Below are 18479 nucleotides of genomic sequence, written 5' to 3'. Positions count from 1 at the left end.
AGTGGATCTTTAAACATTTGTGTTGGGGTTGACAGGCAGTTGCTTTACTTGTCTTGGAAATAGCGAAGTGTTCCAGTGAGACATTTCTATGATGTTAAAGAAAGAAACTAACAAAGTAACAGACAACATTGCAGATTAAGGAACTAAAAGCCATCAGGTCACAACTGGCAGAGACCAGTGTCATTTGGGATTACGTGAACAGATCGAAAGAATCAAGACCGTCTAAATCCACTGAAATGCTTGAAACAACCTTCCTGCCAAGTCCCCTAAAAACGTGTAGGCCAAGTGATGCTGTTTTGCACTGTTACAGCTGCCTCGTGGGACCGCAACATAAATGAAGGGAGGCGGACGACAAATCTAGAATTCTAAATGATGCTGATATTTAGAAAGAAAAGGAAAACATGTCTAGGGGTTGGATGTCTGTATGGATGGGCGTCAGCAGTGTGACCTCATCCTCTATCACTTCCTCAGTGTACTTAATCCATTAGTCAGGATGTTTTCCAGTTCTAACTTGATGCTATACTCTTAACCATATTCTCTGCTTCCGTTGTGGAACAGGAGAGAGTACCAAACAGAAGGTGCGCTTCAGGGAGCGTGTGAAGGGCAAGAAGCCAGTCAAACCTGTTAGAAAAGTCCACAGGTCACAGTCTGTCCCTGACTCTGAGCCCAAGCCTGGTAGGAGCCTTTTACTTCTTTTACTACTGACCTCTTACACGTGCCTTTACTACCTTTACTGTTCACATATTTTTCACATGTTTTTGAGTAAGAATGTTTTTTTGACTTTAAGTTTTCCAAAATTGTACTTTTGTTAGTTATGCACATTAATGTCTCATATTCAATTTGCACGAAACTCAAGTCCCATATAGAAACTAATGGCGCTTTTTTTCTCCCAGCATCCATCAGTACGTCCACATGGCGTGAAGGGCAGAAGGTGGTGAATATGATCCTAGGGCCTCCACTGCAGCCCCAGCGCACCTTCATGTCGGAGTCTGGAGATCGGAGGGCCAGGACAGGTTTGGGGTCTTCCTTTATTCTCTTCTTAAACAAGCTAGTATGAAATGGATCAGCAGAATTCAGAAGACCTAACATTAGAAAGAATGTTCTGGAAATGTTCAAGTATATTTCAAGTACATTCATGACATTATGGCATTCTCAAAGCGTGAAATCACAGTGTCTCTGTGTGAACATTTTGCCTACATATATGGCTGAAGGTTAGTGTAAATACCCCAAATTCTTCCCGTACTGTTGATGTTGACCTTGCCTTCTGATGCCCAATGGAGATGACTGAATAGTGAATTTAATGATGACGTCAAGCACTTTAATAAAGCTGACATTGAAGGGTTTTTAACTATCCAAATAAGTATCAGACTGACTAGAAATCCTCAGATCTCTGATCGTTGGAGGACCTGAGAAGGTTCTTTGGGCTCCATGAGTGTTTAAAACAGAAACCGGTTTCAGCAGTTGATAGGGTAGGAACCTGATCTTGTGTGCCCGAAATAGCTTAGGTATTGTCAAGATGACTGCAGGGTGGCCAGATTTGCCTATAAGGACTACTGGGCTCTGGCTATTGGCTGTAGGTGTGGGGAAGGGAGGGACACACTGTGTGTACTGACAGCCGTCACACCTCTTCTGCTCTTTTTGAAGAGCTCCACCAGCAAAAGAGCAGCAAGTATGGCACAGGAGGTAGAGAAGTCGTTTAGTAATCAGAAGGTTGCTAGTTCGATTCCCTGTCGAAGCGTTATTGAGCAAGACACTGAACCCCTAATTGCTCCTGATGTGCAGTGTGCCATCAGTAGGGCTGAACGATTTGGGAAAATAATCTAATTGCGATTTTTTACCAAAATATTGCGATTGCGATTTAATATGCGATTTTTTTTTTCCTCTTTTTTCCCCCAACAAAACGTAATGAATGATTTAAATATGAACAACACAATATTAGATACATTTAGTGTAAAATATTCTTTCCCACATTTTACATTTTTATTTAACTGCTCATTACAGAAACAAATCGGTGGCTTTGCCACTGTGCATTTAAGTAATTTAAAAAAAGTCATTTTAAGTATAAACACTAGGCATGCACTTTTTTAACACTGTGTGCAAAATGTACCATCTTACATTTTTTTTTTTTTTTAAATTATAATTTTTTTTTTTTTTTTTAGACCACGTTTTTTAATCGCGAACGTTGCGGTTAGAAAATCGCGTTCAATCATATCGCGATTAAATCGCAAATGCAATTAATCGTTCAGCCCTAGCCATCAGTGTAACATGTGAAATGTGTATACATATGTAAGTCGCTTTGGATAAAAGCGTCTGCTAAATGACTAAATGTAAAATGTAAATGTAACTATAGTGAGTGGAGGAGATTTCTAAGATACTTTTACATCTATGAGCACAATGCAATGAAATGAAATGTCATATCATATATCATATATCATATATCATATCATAGAGGTTGCACTTGTAAACACCCATATGTTGTACAAAGAGAGTGGCAATACAATGGCGACTGCCAGTTTCAGGGAACTTGTCATGAAGGGGCTACTAAGACGCACCTCACCTTTAAATGTGTTGATGCTTGAGAAGAAAGGGGCTACTAAGACGCACCTCACCTTTAAATGTGTTGATGCTTGAGAAGAAAGGGGCTACTAAGACGCACCTCACCTTTAAATGTGTTGATCCTTGAGAAGAAAGCATGTGTGTTGATATTGTTTCGAGAGCTTTAAAATGCTGATCCTTAGCACTGGATTTGGTGGCACCGTGAAGCAGTCTCTAATGCTAAAGCTGTGGCTGCGGTTCGATTCCAAATGACTAAGTGAATTTGAAATAACTTTTACAATAAAGCATTGATGCTAATAAATTCAATGCATTTTTTCAGGTAATTTGGAGCGACCACCTAGCGGTGCACCAGTGCAAGATAATCTAAACCCAGGCAAGAAAACTGAAGATGGGAAGAGTCCTGTAGTCTCCTGCCTGCAGCTCTCAGCTGATTTCCAAGGCATCCTGGACGACCTTCAGATGGATCCGTCTCCTGGGAAGCATGTGGAGAAGTTCGACCAGAAGCCCGTCACCTCTAGAGGAGGAGCAGCGGCGCACTCCGGCTGCAGCGGAGTCAATCACACCGGCGGTCCAGCCAAACCCTCCTCCTCCTCCTCCACGGAGGCCCTCAAACCCGAGCCGGCCAGAAGAAAGCGCCACTACGACTCTGTTGCGGTGCGCCAGTACATCTCACGGCAGCAGACGGAGCGCCGGCGGAGGCAGACGGAGGAGCGGCGCAGCCAGCAGGAGGAGTCGGACCGGAGGAACCAGAGGCTCCAGCAACTCTACAGGAAACAGAAGCAAGGCTTCACCAGGCCACCCGCTGACGCCACCACCACCCTGGAGTCTACACACAGATCTCTGCTGGACACCTACACTAAACTGCTGCCAGAGCAGAGCCAGCTCGACATGATGGAGGTCCCCCTCTCTCCTTACAGCAGCACCTATCAGCAGGTATGGTCAGCACTGCTTCAGAGGATAGAGGATAACGGGACTTCAGAACTAGTTAAAGTGTAGAGTTAACTGTTATGGCATCAAGGAAATGAAATGTGCTGGACATGCTTTCGTCAGCATTTCTTTTGTGCTACCCACAGAACACACGGTGTGGTGTTTTCTTTAGTTCGTTAGTTCTTATGTTCATGCCTTTGTAAATAATGGCTGCAGGTCTCTAAGCACTAGGGACATGTGTTTCCTGTAGAAAGCTACCATCTCCAGGTCAGATGACCCAATATGGCTATGCAGACCCTTAAGGCCAGTGTCAAATCATTGGTTTGGATGGTTTTCAATGTTACGCCCTGTTTTCCTATGGCAGTACATAGCAAGAACTACAAGAACATCCTCTGCTCACTAACACAAATACGAACAGATGCACATACACAATCTCTCGCTCATCTCATATTAGGTACGGTTACATGGACCGATATAATCCGATTTGTCATTGGATTTATGGCTCAACGGGAGTAGAGATTATTCATGTAAACGCCTCGATCGGAAATAAAACTGCCCGATCCAATTGGAATTTCATTCGGATTGAAAGGGGTGGTGCAGTCCTTTTAATTATCCGTTAGAATAGCCAAATGTTTACACATTCGGTGCTTCCTGTCGGCAGAATGTTTGTGCATGCTCGTTACTCATCTCATGATGACACACAAGCAAACACAACTGAAGCATAGTTCCTCGCACACAATGCACTTAATGGAATGAATACAACTGGACACAGGGGGGTTTACCACTGCAAACATCTATGTTTTTGGATGTGTTGAATAAATGACCTCACTGCAAATACCGGAACTGTAGTTAGTTTACATACATAGAATTTGTAAGGATAATGTAATACTTCCATCATGTTGATAAAGTTGAACTGAGACATGTGTGCAATTGCAGAGACCTCTGTACCAGCCCTCCAATGAGTCGGATAAGGAGAATAAACATCAAAATCGACCCCGAAGTCCATCCAGCAGTGACCTCTCTGTGCCTGAGCAGCAGCAGCCTCCAGCACCAAGGTTTGATCTTTTTAGAACATGCGCAGTAGTGTTGAGAGAAAGATGACCGCTTTGGTACTTTTAAACTTAATCTGTCACATTGTGGTAAAAAAAAAAAAAAAAATTCACAACCAGAGAATCATTGGCCTAAATTTGCTAGATAGGACTATCCTGTTGTTTTAAACATACCCAGACATTACCCAGATACATCTTTTGTTTTATAGGTACTATTTATCTCTGCTAAAGGATACTGTATATTCCATTATTGACAATTTGTTGTTGTAGCAGTGAGTTCACTGTCAATGAAATAGATGAATTTTGCTGGTGTTGCTGGGCAAAAATAGATTTATCTATTTATTTTCGAATCGCTTCACACCTTTAGTTTAGTTTTTCAGGAGGAGCTCGAGGCTAGTTATTGAGGCCTCCTGAAAGAAATAACATCAACTCTAAACACAATAAAATTCAGGTTTAAACATGATTTTGAGGCAAGCATTAGAGTTTGGGTGGAGATAGAATGTTGCCTTCATCCACTAGCCATATCAAATATGGGAGTTGGGAATGATTTTGCCAGGTTTGTACATTCAGAAGACTGACATTGATGATGGTCATGTCATTTTGACAGATGGCTTCTGGGAAGGGATGAGAGGAAGCAAGCAGATTGATTCACACACACACATCAGGATAAAACATTTTAGCATACATGTGGCATATTTGATACATGCAAGATTCCATGATGCATACAATATACAGGTATATACAGGTATACATACAAGAGTGATAGTGGGTAAAATTAACGTTTAACAACTGTAACATGTACACCTAATGTTGAGGATGTGTGAGATGAAGTTATAACTTGCGCCAAATCCATTTGAGTAGTTTGAGAAGTGAGAATAGCGGAGTCTGTTTGGATGTGGTTGGAAACGCTCCTTATGTCAGTGAAGCATTTCCCTCATGCGTGTTGTTGGCACAATGGTGGGAAGAATGGCTCAGCGGTGGCTGCTAGGAATGGGGCCCAGCCCAGCCGATGGCTACATGTGATGAGTTTGGTTATCTTGCTCTAAGTAAGAGGGGGGAATGTGTCCTATGGTCAATGACACTGCACTCAGTGGTGGGCATGTTGGAGCTCTGCTACAAAGGATGTATACTCCAAAGTACAGACGGTGAAGAAGTTCTCCTCTGAGGAGGGCTACACACGAGAGCTGCAGCCACAGTCTCTATTGATCTAGCCATGTCCTTGTGTTCTGTTGGAAAAGAGCCCAAACCTGTGTTCATCACTTCTGAAAAGAGTCTCCTGGTTTAATACTCTGTAGAGCCTTTATGAGTTTTGCACATTCTTCCTTGATAGACTGCTATCTTCAAGTCCATATTCCATAGTCCATGTTCCCTTCCAACCTGACCACTTGACCTGTCCTCGCTGAAACTATACACCCCCCCACAGTATAATGTTGCCATCACCATGCATCACAGTAGGTATGGTGTGTTTTGGGCGGAGTGCTGTGTAAAATATGTTGCCTGGTTTGGACGTTGATTAGATGTACCTGAGCAAGTTAATAATGATTACTCAAAGAGGCTGATGAATTATCTCAGCTACTCAACTTTCAGAAATAACAGTTAATGAACAATTGTTGAAAAAAAATGAAGGGGTGCTCTTCTCAGTTTGATGTTGACTGGTAGGGGAGGGAATGCAAATGGAAAAAAGTTAGATTTTTATTTTATTTCCAGGGTGTGATGGATAGATAGATAGATCCTTTAATTTCCAGGGTGTAATGGGACTAAAGGTTAGGAGTTTGATAGAGGATGATTCTATAGGTACTGAATCTAACCAATGCCAGTGAGCTGTGAAGTAGTGAAAAGGGAATCAACTGTGAAAAGTTGAATCCTTCTTCATGGTTTCAGAGCAGACCGGTCTCTTGTTTATCATACCAATGTCCAGCTCACACGCATCCCGTTGAGTTTGACCTTTCTACACCGGTCATTAAAACTGTGCTCCATTCACCAGTTCTGTTGCCGACATGTTAGTTTGCATACTTTAAAAAGGGGGTGAATGAGCATTATTATGAACAATATGAAACATGCACATCAAAATATAATCGTGATATATCAGCTGCCAATATATGCATCGGTTATATTGAATGTTATCTGCGTGACATGTTCAAAATCAGCAGATCAAAATGTATTTTCTTGATGGTTGTGTATCTATAATTGTAATTGGTATTAATCTTAAATTGCCTTCTCTCTCTCTCTCTTATGTATGTGAGCAGGAATGAACTAGGCTTACCAGCAAGGTCATCCTGGGTACAACATGATAGGCAGTGCTCTTCACCAAGAGGAAGTGTGGCCATCCCTTTAGTGACGTCACCTACCCGAACATTTCCCCGGTGGCTGGATGAAGAGTACAAGCCCTCTGCTCCCAGTGTCTCCTGTCTGCATGCGTCAGCAGCTCTCCCCAACTCTCTAGCCAGCATGACCAGCAGAGTGAGCCGTCTGGAGGTCTTGAAGTCTACAGCCACATCCCTCTCCAACCGAATCGAGAGTGAGGCCCGCAAATTGCTACTCACCTGTAAGGGCGGCCAGAGTTCAGAGTTGGGTGCAGACTTGCCAAATCACTGGGCTAGAGTGGCGGCCGGCTCTAGTATTGGCACTGTGGCGAAGCCAGAATCCCCGGAGGAGGAGAACATTCAGAAGCTGCTGTGTTTGGGCCTGACCTCCTATGATGGACCTCTTCCTGGAGTGGGACATTTGGGCGCCGCCTTCAGAGAATCGCAAGAACGAGCGGCAGACACGGGAAAAGGTGCAATGACTCCCGGCACTGCAGACTCCGTCTTGTCCAGGCAACGGGAAGGCAGCCGAGGGCAGGCTGAAGAAGAACCAATCATGTCCTCCCACCACCATAACCATTACGGCTCCAATGAGAGCTCCATCAGCGAGGGCAGTCTGGCGGAGTGGAGGGCCGCTTCCCAGCAGCCAACCAAACCATCCTTGCATGTTGCACTTCTAGACATGGAGCGCGTTCAGCCGGAGAGCACTCCTTTGCACAACATCTCTGTCTTCAGTAGTGGGACAGAAACATGCAGACTGTTCAGCAGTACAATACCTCAAGATCTGGATGCCAGTATGGCTGCCTGGAGAGAACTGACCAAGGGTAGTCCTCACAGCGTCATCAACATCTTCACCAAGAATCTTCCCAGCAGCAGCAGAGGTCAGTTTCACAGATTTGATTCCAGGAATCTTATTGCTCGTGCAATGGGAAGTGGCAGTGTGGGTGAAATTTGAACACACTCTCACCACCGCCTAAATGCTGCTGACAACAGCCACCGCACATCCACACATGTAGCCAAATGACAGTGGCAAGTGCTGATTTAGCTTTTTCATCCAAGAGATTAGTACCAATGCCCAGATCAGTCCCTCAGTAACTTTTATATTTCTCCTGCAGTGTCTAAGGGGAGAAGTGGGAGAACCAGTCCTGTGTCCTGCCCTGGTCATCCAGAAGGCCTTTATGAGAATAACATCTCCTCACCAGGCAGTAACACCAATGGCCACCCAATCATCAGGACTTCAAGCAGACACAGGTATGTCAAAGCATCCCCTCTGTTTCCTTTGAACAGGTTTGAGTTTTAATGCAGTTGAGTTTTAACAGCAGTGCTTTTTATTTACTATTGATTTTCAACAGTACAGGACTAGATTTTGATAGCTTGTGTGCACCTTGGCAAACCCACTACTGTTGTGGCTTATCAACTTCACAAACTGCAATCATCAGAAATTGAGTTTCAGAGAGACTTTCTGGTTCAGTGGGAAAGTGAGGTGTGTTGTCATGGACAAAGCTCCAGATCTGTAGACATCAAAAGAATAATTTTTCTCTGCTTCAGCAAAATAATTCAGATTGGTTTTGTCTGGAATCTTGAATCCAATCTTTGCACCACATTATCAAACTAACACAATAATAAGTGGACTATGGGTTTTATGGGTAGGCCTTCAGTAACTATGTTGTGAGTAAAAACATAGCATTTATACGCATACTTTTCAAGCATTTATACGCATACTTTTCAAGCATTTATACGCATACTTTGGGTTATTTTGAAGCAACCCTTTATAACTTTTAACATTACCCTTTTTAGCTTAACAACCCACAACCAATGAAGGTTATTCTCAGATGAATGGCACTAGAGGCCCTGACCAAGGTTCATGGTTTTCATATTTGGGCAGAAATTCTGATATGGCTTCAAGGTCTGTTTCCACGTGGGGCCGTCTGTGGTGTAGATTGTGATCAGAGCGTCCTCCATACGTCTGTAGAAGAGGATTATCTTGAACGATTTTGAGGCATGTAAATGTTGAACAGAGATGACTGTTGCTGCGTAAGTTATCAAGAGCCACTCCCACATGTTTCTGTTGTATATCTTTACAGCAGCAGCGTAGTAAACCACCATGAAAGCAGTCCTCAAGAAGACTCGAAGCGTCAGAAGTCAGGCACACAGTCCTATTCCTCAGTGGGCTCTCCAGTATCATCTTCCTTCTCTTCTCCTAGTTTCCCAGACATGGGTAAGATATGGCCAGTCCTCTCTTAATGGAGGGGTGACTGCCCTTGTGTCATCTACAAGCTTCAACATTCTCTTTGTATTATTCTCTAGGCGCTTCAGTATTAGACACGTTTATGTCATTTATTAAACTAGCCACTTTTCCCTCAGATGGAAATGTTGATGTGACACTGGTGGGGGGTCTGGGCGGCGACTGGTCTCCTGTCATCGATCCTGGATCTTTGGGCTCCGTGAAGGAAGGCGCTGAAGGGAACTCTGCTCACGGTTCTCTTAACGGCTTGGACCCCGACAGCAGAGCAGGGAGTGCTTCAGTCTACGCGTCGCACAGGTATAGGAGCCTCTGGAGTCGTCTTTCTTTCTTTCTTTCTTTCTTTCTCTTTCACGCCTGCTTATTGTTGTTGTTGCATGTTTAGCATATTTTTTTAAAGCTTACATACACAATCACTCGATTGTCAATTTTTAACAGCAAGATTTCCCAAAAACCCACTCTTAGGGAAACTTATTACTGTGTAGCCACAACCTTTGTGCTTTTGAGTGTCAGTAGTATCTGCCATTACTGCATTGCTTGAGTGTTGGAGGAGACCACAGCTCTTTCGCTTGACTCCATGAACTCTCAAACATCTGAAAAATCCCTTTAGTAACTAGTTAGACACCTGGCCAGTGTGAGGCATTTCACATGGCAACATTTGTCAATTGGTTTGCAGATTTGTGAGTTTGAAACTGGGCAGTACATTTAGAGGGTAGGCTATCTGATGGTTGTTGTTCCTGCCAGTGGAGTAAAGTTGTATTTTTTGTGACTGAACCGCTACAACTCTATAGGGAATATATAGATATTTTGTTTTAACAACGTTGCCGTATATTGTATGTGTGCAGGACCATATATGTTATTTATCCTTTTTCTGTTGCTTGGACTTGAAGTCTTTCGAACCTTTGTCCTCCTCCAGCTTATTTGTACACAGTAAGACCAGCCAAAGAAGGACGGTGTGCCCTCCGAGCTCCTCAGCTGCCTCTGGTCCTCCTCCAGCCTCCAAGGGCAGCGGCCTCACTGCTGGAGATGAAGGTGCTGTGGAATCATCTCCTCCCAGCCGGGCCCTTCCCAGCACTTCAGCCATCTTTTCATCTCCTGCCCCCAGCAGTCATGGTGCTGAACAAGTGGGGAACACTGCAGGTAAGTCTCTAGGTTCATATGCCAACTAGTTTCATGGAACAGAATCAAACATTTGTTTGTTATGACCTTAAATATACTCATATATTTATGAATAATTTGCCTGCCTTAACGTTTTTACAAAATCATATACTGTATGTATGATAAGCTAAAGTTTTGCTTAACACGCTGGTGCCAAAATGACTTATTGGATTTAACAGCGACTCTGAAATCACACATTCCAACTGATATTGTTCTGCCACACTAAACATCAGAATGAATGGAATGGTATGCGACTGTTTTCAATACTAGCAACAGTTACTCCATATGCTCACCACGGTTATAGCACACATTTAACAATGGACCACTTGGAATGTGTGTATTTCAGTTTTCAGTTTTAACCGTCTACATTGTTCAGAGAACCAAATGAAATGACCAGCTCACAGCTACATTTAAGTGCTCAATGTTTTGCAGTGGCTGTTCACAACTTTCAAATGACAAATGTCATGATATGTAATAAAATAAAAATAAATAAAATGGAAAATACAGAATGTATCGCTGTGTTAAACTGCTGTCATCAATTGGCCAGATGGAGCTGAACTTTGACCTGCGTGTCTTCCTGTCCTAGGTGGGCTGCAGTGTGCTCCAGGTGCCTTACAGCAGCGCATGGCAGCAGAGCTCATGTACCTGGACTCCATCGAGGAGTCCATACGACAGCTCAGTGATGTGGAGCGGATACGTGGCGTGTCCTTGGCTCAGCAGGAGGTCTTCTCCCTCGCTCACGTCCTCAAGGTGACCGGCAGCTTTACGCATCGCGAGTGAACACGATGAGAATGCTAGCACTGTCCTGTCTGTGTGTGTGTGGTCGATTCTGAAACTAGAATCCTCAAGTCCTACATGAACAGGGGTTCAACTTCAAACTCTTTGAATGTAGATGGGTTCAGCCTTAAAGTCAACCTTCTCCCCAAACTCCACCTACTGAAGCATTCACTCTCAGAGCGTTCGGAGCGCACTCTAGGCGTGCCAGCTGAAGAGACAGAGTGTGACATCAGTCTAACTGGGAAAAATGGCAAAGTTCGATAGCTGCGGACTTATCGGCGGATTACAGGCGATTATAGTCATTGGTAATTAGTCATTCGCCAAAACCTAGTATTCATCATCCTCACTGTCATGAAGCTCTTCAGTGTGTACACTGCCTGGTAAAAGTGACCCATTCCGATGTTTTTGCTCATGTGTGGCACAGATTAGCTTTTATTATGAACGTGTAAACAGGAAATGCGGGTTGTTTCAAGTGTTAAAAGCTAGTGTTCACACAAGTATCAGATATGGGCCGAGTTGTAAAACAAATTGGATATAAGCCAAAAATCTGAACTAGGCATCAATACCTGCAGTGTAAATGCACTCTTAAACATAACACAAACAGCCATGTTGAAATTAGGTTTATGTCCATTTTGATCCATTTGTTAATTTAGAGAGAGATGGAACTACAGAGTATCATTCTATTTTCAGACTGCCAGATTGAACTTCTGAATGCACCTGATATTGTGTGTATGTACAATGAATGTACACTTACTGTGATGTGTCTCGTTCAGTCCCAGCAACAGGCTCACGAGCTGGACCTGCACCGGCTGAAAGTCAAAACCCAGCAGGAAGCCTTTGAATCTCAGATAGAGCTGGAAAATATACAGCAGAGAGAAACACAGGTTTGTTATATCTTGATGTCATGTCTTAAGTCATTGAACTTTCATGAACTCTTTTTAAAACATCTGTATCCACCCACCCACTTAAAGAGGTTCTTAGGTGTTGGGAGGTCATAAATAGCAATAGCACTTAACACATTAGAATACTACACTTATCTTGCTCAAAATATTGAAAACAATGTTTAATTTTGTTTCATCAGTCCATCTTCTCACTTAACTATTCACAGTAACCAGGGGTGGTCAGACATTTTCATGCCACTGGAATTGTGCATGTATTTCAATTTCAACCTAAATCAAATCAAATCAAATCAAACTTTATTTGTACGGCGCATTTCATACAAGGAAGTAACACAATGCGCCTCACAGTAGGAAAGAAAAGGGGGGGGGGGGTTTACAAACACTTGTAAAAAAAAAAAAAAAAAACACAGATTTTCAAGAGATAAATGAATAAAATAAAATAAACGTACTAACCGCACTGGCACCGTAAAGGACTACTCAGCACGGTCATCGTCAAACTAAGCTGCTGGGGGGGGGGGGGGGGGTTACAAACACTTGTAAAGAGACACAGATAAGTAAATAAATAAATAAATGTTACATTAATGTTAAATAAATACATTTTACAAGTTACAAAACACTTATAAAAAGACACAGATTTTGCCAGAGATAAATGAACAGGAAATTACGTACTAACCGCACTGGCACCATAAAGGACTGCTCAGCACAGTTATCGTCAAACTAAGAGACAGCTGCTGGGGGGGGGTGGGGGGGTACAAATACTTGAAAAGAGACAGAAATAAGTAAATAAATAAATGTTCCATAAATGTTAAATACATTTTACAGTGAGTGATAAGCGAGATCAAAGAGGTATGTCTTAAGTGCATGTTTAAAGGTTTCAACCGTTTCGGCCATTCTTAGGTATTCTGGCAGAGTGTTCCAAAGGTTGGGGGCATAGAAACTAAAAGCTGCTTCCCCATGTCTCTTTGTCCTGGCTTTTGGAACTGTTAGAAGTTCAGTGCCGGAGGACCTCAGGGATCTACTGGGTGTGTACCTTGAGAGCATGTCTGTTATATATTCAGGTGCATGACTATGGAGTGATTTATAGACTAGTAGGAGAACCTTGAAATCTATTCTAAAACTAACAGGTAGCCAGTGCAGTGATTTTAATACTGGTGTGATGTGCGCTCTCCGTCTTGTTTTAGTGAGGACTCGCGCTGCTGCATTCTGTATTGTTTGTAGTTGACTAATGGCTTTTTTTGGTAGACCAGACAAAAGCGAGTTACAGTAGTCTAGCCTGCTCGTGATAAACGCGTGCATCAGTCTTTCGGTGTCAGCCTGAGCGAGAAACGGTTGCACCTTAGCAATGTTTCTTAAGTGATAAAAAGATGTTTTAATTATATTTTTGATATGGGTTTCAAAATTGAGATCTGAGTCAAGTATGACGCCTAGGTTTCTGGCTTGGTGCTTGGTGTTAAGTGCTAGTGTTTTTAAGTGCGCAGTTAGTTTCTCTCTCTCGTTTTTTTCACCAATGACTAATACCTCTGTTTTATCTTGGTTTAGCTGGAGAAAGTTTTGTGACATCCATAGATTTATATCAGAAATGCAATTTACCAAACAATCAATAGAGCTGTAGTTGTTGGGTGTTACAGAAATATAGAGCTGGGTGTCATCTGCATAGCTATGATAGTCGATGTTGTGCCTCCTAATTACACTACCAAGGGGTAGCATGTATAGACTGAAAAGTAAGGGCCCTAAAATGGATCCTTGAGGGACCCCACAGGTCATACAAATGTTTTTTGAGCTGTGGTCTCCGAGGGCGACAAAGTATTCCCGGCCAGTTAGATAGGTCCTAAACCAGTTTAGGACCGGACCAGTGAGGCCAACCCAATTTTCAAGTCTATCAATAAGGATATTGTGATCAACAGTATCAAAGGCTGCGCTCAGATCCAGAAGGGCCAAGACAGATAGTTTTTTGGAGTCAGCATTAATCCTGAGATCATTTACAACCTTGACTAATGCCGTTTCTGTGCTATGATTGGAGCGAAAACCAGATTGGAAGGTGTCAAATGCACAGTTAGCATCTAGGAAATTATTTAACTGTTTAAAGACAATTTTTTCCAGGATTTTGCTTAGAAAGGGAAGGTTAGAGATGGGTCTAAAATGGTTTAGAACTGAAGAGTCTAAATTGCTTTTCTTCAGGAGGGGTCTCACCAGGGCAGTTTTAAGTTCTGATGGGAAAATACCTGTAAGCAGGGAACAGTTTATAATGGCTAGAATGTCCTTAGACACAGAGTCAAAGATGGTCTTAAAAAATTTGGTGGGAAGGGGATCAAGAGGGCATGTAGACGGCTTCAGTTGTGACACTACTTTGCTCAGCATTTCTATATCAGCCAGTGCAAAAAAGCTCATACTGTTACAGCATGGTGGAAGGGGATCAGAAAACAAGACATTTGGAATTTCTTGAGCAATATTTTTCCTAATGTTCGTTATCTTATCTCTGAAGAATGCTGCAAATTCCTCACATTTGGAGGTGGAAAAGAGACTATCATCTACTTTAGGTGCAGGATTTATAAGGCTGTCTATTGTTGAAAAGAGGACCCTGGAATTGTTAGAATTTGTAGATATCAAATTAGAGAAATGATCCTTCCTAGCATTTCTTATTGCTTTATTAAAGACTGAAAGTTTATCCTTAAAGATATCAAGGTGGACCTGTAGCTTGGTCTTTCTCCATGTACGCTCAGACCTTCTGCAGGATCTCTTAAGTTTAATAATTTCCTCATTTCTCCATGGAGCTTTTTGTTTGGCTAAAACCTTTTTTTGTTTCAATGGTGCTACAGAGTCAAGTGCTGTCCTTAATTTTGTATTTAGAGTAGTTACTAGATCATTAACACATGATGGCCCCGTATCTGGGTTTTTTGCACTAGTTATGTTCATCATTACTTTGAAATTCTCAGCTGCTGCAGAGTTAAGATAGCGTTTCTTAATAAAACATTCAGCACTATTTCTAACTTTAGGTACCAGTGCTGTAAAGAAAATACAAAAGTGGTCAGAAAGAGCAAGGTCACAGATAGACGATATAACAGTTGTAAGACCCTTTGTAATAACTAGATCAAGGGTGTGGCCACGGTTGTGAGTGGGTTCAGTGATGTGTTGTGTAAAGTCCATGGAATTCAAGAGATTCATAAAATCCCGGGCCTTTGAGTCGTTCCCATTATCAACATGTATGTTAAAATCACCAGTGATAATAATCTTATCGTAGTTTGTGTGTATAATGGAGAGTAGTTCTGAAAAGTCTGTTAGAAAAGTGGGACATTGCTTGGGTGGCCTATACACAGTTACTGTCAGAACAGGAGGCTGGCACTTTAGAACTATGGCATGATATTCAAATGAGGCAAAATCATCGAAGGAGATGCTCCTGCAGCACAGGGCATCCGTGGTTATGGTGGCTGTCCCGCCCCCTTTTTTACCTGTTCTAATGGACTGGTAAAAAAGGGGGCGGGACAGCCACCATAACCACGGATGCCCTACTACTATACTTTTCAGAACTAACCTATTTGCTAGTATCATCTCGTATGTGTTTCTTTATTGTTAGATCCTGTGGTATGAATTGAGTTGTCCATACATGAGGGCAGTGTAGTATTTACATGTTGAGTTTCTGTTTCTGTGTTGATTTTCAATGTTTTCCCCACCTACAGATAGCCAGGGGTCTGAGTATTCAGGCATCCACCAGCACATCCCACTGTGACGAGTCTCAATACACTTACCATAAGCAGATCCCAACCTCCTCCAGTACTCTCAGGTACCCACAAGAACTTCCCTTTTCCTGTGCAGTTGCTGTATTTAAAAATATGTTGTTATGAAGTACCATGTCACCTGTATGAACCCTTAGAAATTGTATGAAAATGCCAACAGTACGAACGGTTAGGGCAAGGGATGAGATTTGGTACGAACCTGTCACTGTTGAAGATAAGACTAGTGTTCTCTGCATTCTAATTAATAGGGGTGGGAATCTCTTGGCACCTCACGATTCGTTTCGATTCCGATTCAGTGGTCAACGATTCGATTCTAAACCGATTATCGATTCTAAACCGATTATCGATTATCAATTCTAAACCGATAAAACGATTATCGATGCATGCCGATTTTTAAAACATTTGAGTTTGCTACTCAGAGTCTCAAATCACTTCCTACTTTGTGTTTGATAATTAAAGAAAATCAACAGATGAATTACCTTCTCTATTTTTTTGATTAGAGAAAAAGCTTTTCCTTGTCACAATTATGACTTTCAATGAACAAGGCAATAATCGATGCAGCTTGCATTTCAACACAAAATGGATGTGTAAAAAAAAAAAATCGATTATGAACTTTTCTGAATCGAGACAGAATCGTTTCCCCCCACCCCTACTATTTAATAAAGCTGCCATCTGGGGACCTATCTGGCATCTGTTTCTCAATTTAGATTTGTATCCACCGGCACAGTTGTGCAGCGACACATCTTTATGTTCAGGACGGAGCTGATTAGTACTGTTCTGTGAAGGATGTGGTGCATACCTTTGTCAGATATCTTCAGTTTGGTGGCAATTTCTTGCTCGAAAGAGCCTGAACAACATACCGTACAATCTGTATAAAAGTCCATATTTCGTCCAATTTAAAGTGATCAGTTGCTTGTTCTCCTGTCCAGCAGCGGAGGGCACAGTGTCAGCGGAGGGCACAGTGTCAGCGGAGGGCACAGTGGCAGCGGAGGGCACAGTGGCAGCGGAGGGCACAGTGGCAGCGGAGGGCACAGTGGCAGCGGAGGCCACAGTGTCAGCGGTGCTCAGGGGAGCTCCCCTCTTCCATCATTTGAGCAGAGGCGGGATGTTGCTGTGAGAAACTCTATTGCTGGCAGTTCAGTTTTGGAGGAGGCCCATCTTGCAGCGGACAATTCCACTCGCAGCGACAGCATACCCTCCCTTCAGGATGACAAAGGTATGATATAAATGGCCATAGGATAACATAGAATTATGACCTCAAATGACAAGACTGTAAACCCCATAATGGCAAATCATTTTCCACTCTCAAAGCAGATAGCATGTCAGTGGCCACGGAGTACTCTCTGAAGTTTGACGAGTCTATGACTGAAGATGAGATCGAGGAGCGATCCTTCCGATCGCTGCTGCCCTCGGAGTCACACCGGCGCGGTACGCTGGAGAACAAGCAGAGCCGGCACGAGTCGGAAGAAGAGCCCGCGCCCGACATGGCTATCTCTCTGGATTCTTCCAAGGTTAAGACTTGTTTTTCACTGATCAAATCCTGTGTCTTTGGCTCTCTACACTATTCATGATCATACTATACCATACCCAGTCCTTCCTTCCCCACGCTCTCCTCTCTACAGACACTATTCATGATCATACTATACCATACCCAGTCCTTCCTTCCCCACGCTCTCCTCTCTACAGACACTATTCATGATCATACTATACCATACCCAGTCCTCCATTTGCTGTCAGAGTTGTCTAGACTGTTGAGTTGTCACAATACCATGTCATATTGAACATTGTCTTTTGTCAACCTCGCGAGCTGGATTGATATCGGCTTAGATCCGTCAGTGAAGTAAAGACATTATTCTTAATATCCGTCAGTGTAATAAAGACATTATTCATAATATCCGTCAGTGTAATAAAGACATTATTCATAATATCCGTCAGTGTAATAAAGACATTATTCATAATATCCGTCAGTGTAATAAAGACATTATTCATAATCACTCATTTAATTGCTTTGGGCCTTAGTTGCTGAGTGTTGTGTCTGAGTGCAAATGACCCTGATCTGGTATGGGTGTCAGGCAGATAAATATACTGTATATACCCTATTTATCTATATTTATATTACCCTTTGCACATACTCTGCACTCTTCTGCTTTGCACTTCTGGTTAGATGCTAACTGCATTTCGTTGCCTCAGTACTTGTACTCTGTGCAATGACAATAAAGTTGAATCTAATCTAAATCTAATCTAATAAATATACTTGTTCATCTATGCTTCTCACGCTATGCTATGCCTTGGCAGGTGCTTCAGCCAGACCACAGTATCCCGTTCTCCAGTGGGCAGAACAACTTCTCCAGGTTCACCATGGACATGGTGCGGCAGTACATGAAGGAGGAGGAGGTGCGTGCCCAGCACCAGAGCTCTCTGCTGCAGCTCCGCCAGCGGGCACTGAAGGACAAGACTCGAGCAGAGCTGGCATGGCTGGAACACCTCAAAAGGCATGGAAAATATTACACACTTTTCTTTTATTTAGGATTTTGTCATCATGTGCATGTTGTTCACTCTTCGTTATATTACCTTAAAATATTAGCTAGAAATTTGTATTGTAAACAGAGGTAGAGCACAGTACTAATATTAACACTGTTGTGTGAAGCACTCTAAGATGTCAGAAATAATAAAAAGCCTTTGACAAGGTGAGGTGAGAGACAAGTCTTATCCCCCGGCACAGTTGTGCAGTGACACATCTTTGTGTTCATGATGGAGCTGTGCCAAGCTCGTAGCTTCTTTCCCAAGATGCCTTGAAGCTGTGCAGTGACACATCTTTGTGTTCACGATGGAGCGCT

General features: G+C 42.7%; 1 protein-coding gene across 1 annotated transcript in view; it reads left to right on the top strand.

Moving 5' to 3' along the window:
- The window catches only part of cep350 (centrosomal protein 350), a gene marked incomplete at its 5' end in the record, with an annotated part of 39289 nt that overhangs the window by 5009 nt on the left and 15801 nt on the right, over positions 1-18479 (top strand). The window contains 15 exons of the mRNA XM_042704170.1: positions 559-675; positions 894-1013; positions 2876-3489; positions 4420-4538; positions 6779-7716; positions 7951-8086; positions 8920-9053; positions 9200-9377; positions 9994-10217; positions 10822-10985; positions 11786-11896; positions 15586-15689; positions 16575-16858; positions 16957-17153; positions 17938-18134. Coding sequence (XP_042560104.1) covers positions 559-675; positions 894-1013; positions 2876-3489; positions 4420-4538; positions 6779-7716; positions 7951-8086; positions 8920-9053; positions 9200-9377; positions 9994-10217; positions 10822-10985; positions 11786-11896; positions 15586-15689; positions 16575-16858; positions 16957-17153; positions 17938-18134 — 3637 coding nt within the window. The remainder of the gene's footprint in view (positions 1-558; positions 676-893; positions 1014-2875; positions 3490-4419; positions 4539-6778; positions 7717-7950; positions 8087-8919; positions 9054-9199; positions 9378-9993; positions 10218-10821; positions 10986-11785; positions 11897-15585; positions 15690-16574; positions 16859-16956; positions 17154-17937; positions 18135-18479) is intronic.

The sequence above is a fragment of the Clupea harengus genome, unplaced genomic scaffold (genome assembly GCF_900700415.2).
Source record: "Clupea harengus unplaced genomic scaffold, Ch_v2.0.2, whole genome shotgun sequence".
NCBI classification, from domain to species: domain Eukaryota; kingdom Metazoa; phylum Chordata; class Actinopteri; order Clupeiformes; family Clupeidae; genus Clupea; species Clupea harengus.
Note: the sequence above shows the minus strand (reverse complement) of the source record. Positions and strands in the feature narration are given on the sequence as shown.